Here is a 9,538-nt window from a genome sequence, read left to right on the forward strand (position 1 = left end):
CGATCATCGGGGCTTTTATTTTGTATCCCCGTTTGCATAGCGTCAGGCTTTTATCCTGTTGATCAGCGATAGTAACTTTATTCGTGTAACCGCATCCATATGGTTCCAGTCTGGATGTGGAAACAGAAATCTGTGCAGACAGGAGGAGAAATAACAGCTGGAAACGAGTCGCCTCTCCCGGCGAACTTCTCTTCTTCTTCTTCGGTTGTTATATTTTGTATTATTTGAAGCCCTGCCTGCAGCAGGTTTAGCAGCTAATTAGGCTACAATGAGCTCCTGAAGCGGGGATCGAGCATGGCCGCAGACGTGGATAAAAGCGCCCCGGAGAGAGCGCGCAGCACCGGGCGCAGTGGGCAGAGGAGTCCGGGATGTGGAGCCTGGTTCCGCGGAGGGATGTGGACCCTGCTGGCGGTCTGCGCGGTTCCTCTGGCTGGTTTTGGGATAAAATACTACCAGAACTCCCAGCTACTCAGGCGTCATGTAAGATCCACTTCTGGGATTTACATCTCAGTTGCGTTTAATGACCTGGGATTAATCATAAAAATGTGATTTTTGTTATTTTTCCTGTTTTTCTGACATGTCGCCCCTAAAAGTCCCCTCAGCAGTTTTCTGGCCCCGCTGTGGTTTTATTGGGTGGGTAGGTCTGTCCGTCTGTCTGTCTGCCAGCTGCTAAAACATCACTAAGCCCGACGTCCACAGCAGTTTGGCTCCAAGTTGTTGTTGCGCCCCCTCCTCCTCAGCCTCCCTCCATTGTAGAGCTGCTGGCAGACACGCATCTCCTTCAGAAAGGCTGGTCAGACTGGAGATGATGTTTCCTCAGGCAGCTGCAAATTTCTGACTTTAAACTGAGAATTATAACTTTATTCCCCAAAGTTTCTGATCTTAATATTGGAATTCTGTGAAGAAAATCATTCAGTGGAAAAATTAAAGAGCAGAATTAACCTTGGAATTCTGACTTTTTTTCCTGAATTCTTACTTTCTTCTCCAAATTCTAAAGTTTTTTTCTAAATTTACTTTTTTCCCCATACTGAGACTTTTTTTCTCAGTATCCAGACTTTTTTCTTCAGAAAAAATAAAAATTTTAATTTGACTTTTATTGAAATTCTACGGAGCCCCTAAGGGGACATGGAGAAGAAAAAAAAGGAAAGAAATCCCGACTTATTATCTCGAGATCCCGAGAAACTAAGTCGAGATCTCGAGATCCCAACTTATTATCTCGAGATCCCGATTTATTATCTCGAGATCCCGAGTTATTATCTCGAAAGTCGGGATCTCGAGATAATAAGTCGGGATTTCTTCCCTTTTTTTTTTTTCTCCATGTCCCCTTAGGGGCTCCGTAGAATTCTGACTCTTTAGAATTTATCAGAAATCTGATTTTAATTTCAGAGATTTTCAGGGGGGAAATCCGGATTAAGATTAACATTATAGTTCTGACTATAATCTATGAAATGTGACATTTTCTCCAAATTCAGACTTTGATCTTGGATTTCTGACTTATTTTCTCTGAAATCTGACTTTTTTTCTCTGAATTATGATGATAATCTCAGGTTTCTATCGTCCTCAGCCATGAGAGAAAATCCCTGAAATTTGACGCGTTCCTCCGGAAAGTTTGCCGTCCTCCTGTCTCTTTCATTAGCCGATTGCTCCCAGATGCCCATCTGCATAAAAATCAGAATTCCCTCATTTTTTCAGTGGCTCTATTCTTCCTCCATAGAATACTGCTGAGTTTTTGAAAATAAATGTTTTTGTGCCTACACTCATGTGACTATTTGTGCCCTGGAGTATTTCAGTTCAGCTGATGTCATGGCTTGGTGTCCCAGTTTTTGGCTCAGGATTAGTGATCTTTAAATCGTTTTTATGTGAATAAATATCCGTGTTGCTCATCAGGAAGAGGCGGTTCAGACTCTGGGAGTCGAAGGCCTGTTCCTCTTCTCCTCCCTGGACACGGACCATGACCTCTACCTGAGTCCTGAGGAGTTCAGACCCATCGCAGAGAAGCTTACAGGTCAATCTTTTCACCTGTGTCCATTTTCATTTCTTAACCAGTCTTCAGTCTTTCTGTTTATCTACAATATTCAACCCGTTCCCTGTGATTCGTGACCTTAAAAGTGACCTATTATGCTTTCATGTAAAACCAACTGACCAAAACCTTGCTGGAGTTCTTCTTGGGGTTGCTAGGTAACAGGGCTGGACTTGGCTGGCGTTGCTAGGCAACTTCGCAGTGGAATGTGACTTAACAAACAGGAGGTTTTTGAAACGGCTTGTTTTCTGAACACCAAAAAGCATTAAATTATTGCCAAAAAAATTGATGGTTGGATTTTTATCAACTGTAAAAACCCAAATGAAAGTATGAAAACGTAAATTTTGCGTATTATGTCCCCTTTGGATATTATTTCTATCAGTCAAATCAAAACAGTTTTTTATTGGTACACTGCCAAATTACATCAATGTGAAAAGATGTTAATTTAATTAATTTCAAGAAATACTTATTGAATCCAGTTAGCTAGAATGATAATGATGCCAAAAAACATTAATTTATTGCCAAAAACGGCTGCTTGTTTTTTTTAAATACTTTGGCTGTTTTCAGAAGCAGAAGAGACCCAAATGAAAATGCACATTTTGCATAATAGATCAACTCTAAATATTGTTTTTGTCAGTCAAATCAAATCAGATTAATATACATTTCACATAAAATCTCAATAAAACACCTTCAGGTTTGTGGTTGTATTGAGTTTAGGGGATGTAAGTACTTTGCCAAGAAGCTGTAACTGTGTTTTCCTTGCAGGGATCACTGCGCCGGTGGATTTGGAAGAGGATGAGATCGACGACCCAAACGGAGAGACTCTGGTTCTGGAGGCCAGCATGAAGCCTCTGCTGCTGGACTCCATGACGAAAAGCCGCGACGGCTTTCTCGGGGTAAAACCCCCCACCAAAATTCAGTAAAACATCCAGAAGGTGCTGAAATGTACGAACCGGTATCGTTTCTGTGCAGGTTTCTCACAGCTCACTGAGTGGCCTCCGCTCCTGGACGCATCCCGCCATTCCCTCCTCCTCGTTCCCCGCCAGGCACTTCCGGGTGTTTCTGCCCCCAAAGGGCAAAACAGAGCCGGGAGACGCATGGTGGGTGATTCCCAGCGAACTCAACATCTTCACTGGCTACCTGCCCAACAATCGGTACCACCCTCCCACGCCAAAGGGCAAAGAGGTGATCCAGCGCTCCAGAACAGTCTGTTTGGGTTACTTTGGGTTTTGTTCTGATCCGGCGTTCTGGTTCTGCTGCAGGTTCTGATCCACTCCCTGCTGAGCATGTTCCACCAGCGGCCTTTCATCAAGTCGAGATTTGCACCGCAGGGAACCGTCGCCTGCATCCGAGCCAGCAGCGACTTTTACTACGACATCGTCTTCAGGTGAGGAAGCGAGCAGCTTCTGGCTTTCTGTTAGCAGCATAACGCCGTCAGGTTGTCAACGTCATGTGCTGAATCTTAATGTATGTCTGAGATATAAAAGAAAAAGGGATGCAGTGCTGGGCTGCACAGTGGCGCAGTTGGTAGAGCTGTTGCCTTGCAGCAAGAAGGTTCTGGGTTTGATTCCCGGCCTGGGGTCTTTCTGCATGGAGTCTCCATGTTCTCCCTGTGCATGGTGGGTTTTCTCCAGGTACTCCGGTTTCCTCCCACGGTCCAAAAACATGACTGTCAGGTTAATTGGCCTCTCCAAATTGCCCCTAGGTGTGAGTGTGTGTGTGCATGGTTGTGTGTCCTGTGTGTCTCTGTGTTGCCCTGCGACAGACTGGCGACCTGTCCAGGTGACCCCGCCTCTCGCCCGAAACGTTGGCTGGAGATGGGCACCAGCAACCCTCCCGACCCCACTGAGGGAAAAAGGGTGCAAGAAAATGGATGGATGGATGGATGGATGGATGGATGGATGGATGCAGTGCTTTGCTAGTAAATGTCCACACTGCGACAGCTCGATAACAAGGTCAGGAAAGAGTTTTAATTACAAAAAGTAGTGAGTGAAAGGTAAGTATATCAGCTATGATGACCTTTTGGTTCAGTTAACCAAAAAAAGGCGACGTACACACCGACTCTGACAGCAGGACTAAGTGTTAATCTCTTAGTTTAGAGAAATAATTTTTTGCATTGTGCAGAATTCTGGAACCTGAAACCTTAACACATAATTGTGTGGAATAAAAGGGAATAAATTAGACTTTTTGAAGTTTATAGTGAAACTCTGAACCTCACAAATCCATATTGATACGTCGCTCTTGCATTGAAACATTGAAATGTGTGTAATACAAGCTCAGACTCTCGTTGTGTTCATACCTGCAGGATTCACGCAGAGTTTCAGCTCAATGATGTTCCAAACTTTCCCTTCTGGTTCACCCCGGGTCAGTTCACCGGAAACATCGTCATCTCTAAAGACGCCTCCCACGTCCGTCACTTCCGCCTTTATGTACCCGGTAACAGGTAAAAGCTGCTGCTGGTTGCTCGGCCACGCCAGCGGTGTTTACATTAAATAAGAAATGTAACTAAAGTCACATGTGAATTGGCTTTGTCACGCGATAAGTCATTAAAAATCATGGCGGCGACCGATGTAAACAGTTACATTAAATTATATTAACAATTACCGTCATCTGTCAGAGGCATTAGCCTCGTCAACAGCTGGCGAGGAGACGTCGGCGTCAGTTACTGTAGCTGCGTTTCCGTTGACCAAATAATTTGATATTTCGAAAATAAATTCACTTAAATAAAACACGTAAATTTCGAAATAAATTGTATTATTTTTTGACGCAAGGAGGAGATGGATTTTGGCCGCATTGAAATAAATGTATTTCGCGAAACACGTTTTTCGCGTCATAAGAGTCACGTGATTAACAACCGGATGTCGGGATAAACATGTCGGTGCTGGCGCGAACCACGATGAAGAAGACGGCCGGAAGTGGTAGGAGGAAGATGGCGCGGCAAAAACAGACTTACTCAGGTGTGATTTTAATTGCGTTTCTAAGTTAATGGAAACACCGCAGTTATGGGTTTTTCCACATTTGCGCTCATTTGTAAAGGAAATGCAGCTAGTGTGAGGTGTCCTGCTGTGCCGCAGGTCTCTGAACGTGGACATGGAGTGGCTGTATGGCGCCAGCGAGAGCAGCAACATGGAGGTGGACATCGGTTACCTGCCACAGGTATGAATAAACGTTTACTCCCGCATGCAGGAGTCATTAAATCACTTCTTGCTCTGTAACAATAGAAAATACTGTCTAATCTCTTAGAGTTATTTCCTGTTTTTTTCTGCTGAGCTGAGTAGATAAAAGTTTTCATTGTCTAAGTTAACCTGGCTACTTTTTAAAATTTAATTCAGACCACAAACAAGAAACTGTTTTTATCTCCATTTTTTCTTTAGTTTAATTTTTATTGAAACTATTTATAGCAAGTATTTCAAGTTTCCTCCAGTCACCAAAGATCAACCTGCTGTCCCCTCAACACATCAACAAAATCAAACTTAATTGATAGAAATTAACTTTTTGTATTCTTATGAAGCTAATTTTTTTAGCATATTTGACACACATTTGTTTGATTAATATTGAGTCTGTTATGAAATTATGTTATGAATAAATTTTTTCTCAGAATTTTGACCTTAAACCAAAAATTCTAATTCTGTCAATGTGTCAAAATCCAAATAAATGACCAAATATTTTTGGGTATAATGTTTTTAGACCTCACATTGTTTCTTCTAAGGGTTTGTAAACCTGCACTTTCCACACTTCACATTTTGAGAACAAGTTGGATTTCTGAGAAAAACACCAGAATTCTGAGATTAATTTGGAATTTTGAGGAAAAAAGTTGAGTTTTTGAGAAGGCAGAAGAAAAATGTCAGAAATTAAATTCGGAATTCTGAGTTTAACGTCACAATTTTGAGAAAAAGTTGGATTCTGAGATTAAAGTCAGAATTTTTCGATGGCCCTAATTTTGCTCTGTACTAAAGTAACCAGCTTATTGTAATTTTTTGATTCTTGCTCTTTCCCCCCTGCAGATCTGAGTATAGATATGAAAAACGGTTGAAGTCAGGGTATTTTAACAGCCCTGTTTAGATCCACTGTAGTTCAGCGTCAGTAGAAAACTGTTTTGTTTGCAGTTGGAACTGCGGTCTATAGGACCGTCCACTCCCTCTGTCATTGTGGACGAGGATGGAAACGTCATCGACAGCCGAGACGGACGCAGCGAACCGATCCAGTTTGTCTTTGAGGAAATTCGCTGGACCTCGGCGATCAGTCAGGAGGAAGCTTCCCACCGCCTGGAGGTCACTTTCTACCCGTTTAAGAAGGTAAACGTCCATTAGAGAGGCTGAACGGTCAGTAGGTGGCAGCAGTGGGTTGTTGTTGACTGCTATGTGTTTGCAGGTCCCCTACTTGCCTTTTGCAGAGGCTTTTGAGCGAGCCGAGTCGGAGAAGAAGCTGGTCCATTCGATTCTGCTCTGGGGAGCTTTAGATGATCAGTCCTGCTGAGGTGATGTCACTAATGAGGAGCTAATTTTACAGGATTAGCAGCTACAGCCATCCAGCTTTAATGATAACTGCCAATGAGAGAGGAATTTTCACCCACACTTTCCAGCAAGGACAGCTAATGCTAAAACACAGAGTTAGCGCACATGTTGGCGCCCAACCTGAAGGCTCTAATCACAAACATTTGTTCTGCTGACGTTCAGGTGCTAACTTTAACCATGTTAACGTTGGCTCACACAACCCAGTGGCTATAATCATAAATATTAGTTCTGCTAATGCTAAAGAGCTACACCAACATGGTATCTAGTGGAAGCTAATGCTAAAGTGCTAACTTTGACCATGTTAAAGTTGGTGCACAACCTTAAAGTTCTAATCATGAACTTTAAAATGCTAGTTCTCTTAGCAGAACTAGCATTTTTTCTGCTAGTTCTGCTAAGAGTGAAGTGTTACGTCACCACGTTATTTAGCTGAAGCTAGTTCTTAAGCAGTATTTTTAACCATGCTAAACTTAGCATCTTTTACTCGTGGTTTCAGTTTTATAGCTGTTGAGCTAGCTATTCTTAATTTTTACCTAACTGACCACCGAAGGGCTTTGGTCAGAAAACCTGCAAAGCTAAAGCGGTTAGCTAAAAATTAGCTCCGCTATTAGCACATTAGCAGAATTATACCCACCACTGGTCAGACAGGTTGATGTTATTTCTTGATTCTACAGGTTTTTCTACCTTTTTCACCTTCACCTTTTAAATCTCTGCAGGTTCGGGGCGAACTCTCCGGGAGACGGTCCTGGAAAGTTCGCCCGTCCTCGCTCTGCTCAACCAGAGCTTCATCAGCAGCTGGTCTCTGGTCAAAGAGCTGGAGAACATGCAGGTGAGCCCCCAGTGGAGAACCAGTGAAACCACTTGGCTGCTCTGCAGCCACACAACTGCTCTGTTTGTTTCCGTTTCAGGCTGACGAGCAGAACCCTGCGCTGAGCGAAAAGGCCCAGTTACACCTGGAGAAGTACAGCTTCCCAGTGGAGATGTTGGTGGCTCTGCCCAATGGAACCATTGTAAATATCGAGTCAACTGATTTGGTTTCTCTGCATTTATTTTATTAGAAAGTAGATTTTATTGTAAATGTAATGTTTCATTACAAATTACTTGCAATGGCTTTTACTTGCATTTTTCTGATAGTTGTGCACTAATGGGCTACTTCCCTTTGGGGATCAATACAGTATATTATATTCTTTATTCGACTCGTGTAAGAATGTTAAGTTAGTAAGTGCATGTTGGGAGAATCTGCAGCAGGTTGCATGCGTTCAGTGCTATAAATAACCTTGAGAATGATAATTGTTCATTGTTCTGTAACCAAACTGCCCTGAACTATTTTTGCTTTGGACTCTTGGTATTAGTTTGTTGTTCAGGGACATGCAGCCTCCTTTCCTGATGAGATAAGAACGGAAATGTCTTTCTTGTGAATCCCTCAGGTCCACCACATCAACGCCAACTACTTCCTCGACCAAACAGCAATGAAACCAGAGGACGAAGGGGCAACTTTCAGCTTTTCTGGGGGGTTTGAGGACCCCTCCACATCCACGTACATCAACTTCCTGCAGGAGGGCCTGGAGAAAGCAAAGGACTACATAACCCAGTAATAACGGTGTATTTCACAGCAACTGGCACCGTCGAGCATTTTGTGAAGATTTCTCCTCTGTCAGCAGCAGAAAAAGGTTTTTTTCTAATTTTTTCTGCTTAGTTTTTATTAAATACTTTTTGTGGTAAAATTAGGGCTGCAAATTCAGAAATATATCATTTATTCTGACATGGGGCTCGACAGTAATCAATAACACATTTCTGAATGGCCTGTTTTAAAACGTTTTTCATATATAAGGCGCATAGAATAGACGCTTTAGTTTGGGTTGCTAATTTGTTCCGTACTCTATTATTACACATCTACATTTGTAAAGAAATGGTCCCCAGTACTTTATCTAGTAGTCTGCCCCAGTCATTTCACTCATGGTGTTGTGATATTGTGCCCAACTGCATTCTGGGTAACGCAGACCAACCGACATGCTGCTGCCGCAGTCTCTGTCTCTCTTCCCCCTTGGCTTTAAATGCATTATCAAACTTTATTAACAAACAAGCGTTCTGACAACTATCCCAGCATGCACCGCGCACTTCTTTTTCTTCTACAGGCGAAAATGAAGTCGGCAGCTGCTTACCGTAGCTGCTAGACCTGTTGTGGCTCAACATTGGTCCATATGTAAGGAGCACCGGGTTATAAGGAGCACTGTCGGCTTTTGAGGAAATTTACGTTTTTTAGGTGCCTTATAGTGCAGAAAATACGGTAATTACTTAATTAGTTCACAATTATTTCAGAAATTAATTGCATTTAATTCGATTAATCAATCCGATCAATTAATCAGTGTAATCTAGTTGGCAATTAATCATATTCTAAATTAGTTGATTATTTCATAGATTGATTAATCACGATTAATCGTTTCAGCCCTAGTTAAAATAACCTTTGTGGGTCTTTCTCGTGTTGAAGCGTCTTCGCGTCCAGAGCTGCTCCGGCCGCGTTTCGTGCATTTTGTGACGTCGTCGCCTGAAAGCTGTCCGAGCCGGGCGGCGCCTGATGTTGTTGCCGATGCGGCTGGAGGAGCAAAACAGTCAAACTCTGGCACATAAAATATAGATTGTTTTTTCATTCGTTGTATTAAAAATGTAAAGAAATGTGCAGATATTAATGTGATCAGACCAAAGAGCATTGTTTCACGTTTATTCCACTTGCTTCATATTTACAGGAGACAAAACTGATGTTTTAACCGTAAAGATGTTTTGGGTATAGAGCCTGTTTTACTGTATTAGACAAGAAACTTTCTGTTTTCATCTCATGCCTCAGCTATGTGATTAATTTACATTCGAGTATAAAACAAGTTGGTTACTACAAACCTTCCAGTTTCCTGTACAAAGCCTTTTGGAGAAACAACAGTTATTCCCTGAACTATTAGTGCCATTTTTTCATAATAAATACACGTTTTTCTGTACAAATGAGTCCATTTTTCTC

At 42.3% G+C, this 9,538-nt stretch overlaps 1 protein-coding gene across 1 annotated transcript; it reads left to right on the forward strand.

Annotated features, from left to right (window-relative positions):
* Positions 1 to 53: 53 nt before the first annotated feature.
* Positions 54 to 8,255, forward strand: selenon (selenoprotein N). Its single transcript, XM_008399897.2, has 12 exons — positions 54 to 480; positions 1,888 to 2,005; positions 2,786 to 2,916; positions 2,993 to 3,205; positions 3,283 to 3,407; positions 4,326 to 4,463; positions 5,095 to 5,176; positions 6,127 to 6,315; positions 6,392 to 6,497; positions 7,248 to 7,360; positions 7,440 to 7,541; positions 7,959 to 8,255. The coding sequence occupies exons 1-12, from the start codon at positions 295 to 297 to the stop codon at positions 8,124 to 8,126; spliced, it is 1,671 nt and encodes a 556-aa protein (XP_008398119.2). The 5' UTR covers positions 54 to 294; the 3' UTR covers positions 8,127 to 8,255.
* The last annotated feature ends 1,283 nt before the right edge of the window (positions 8,256 to 9,538 follow it).

This window comes from Poecilia reticulata, linkage group LG22 (assembly GCF_000633615.1).
Source record: "Poecilia reticulata strain Guanapo linkage group LG22, Guppy_female_1.0+MT, whole genome shotgun sequence".
In the NCBI taxonomy this organism is placed as follows: domain Eukaryota; kingdom Metazoa; phylum Chordata; class Actinopteri; order Cyprinodontiformes; family Poeciliidae; genus Poecilia; species Poecilia reticulata.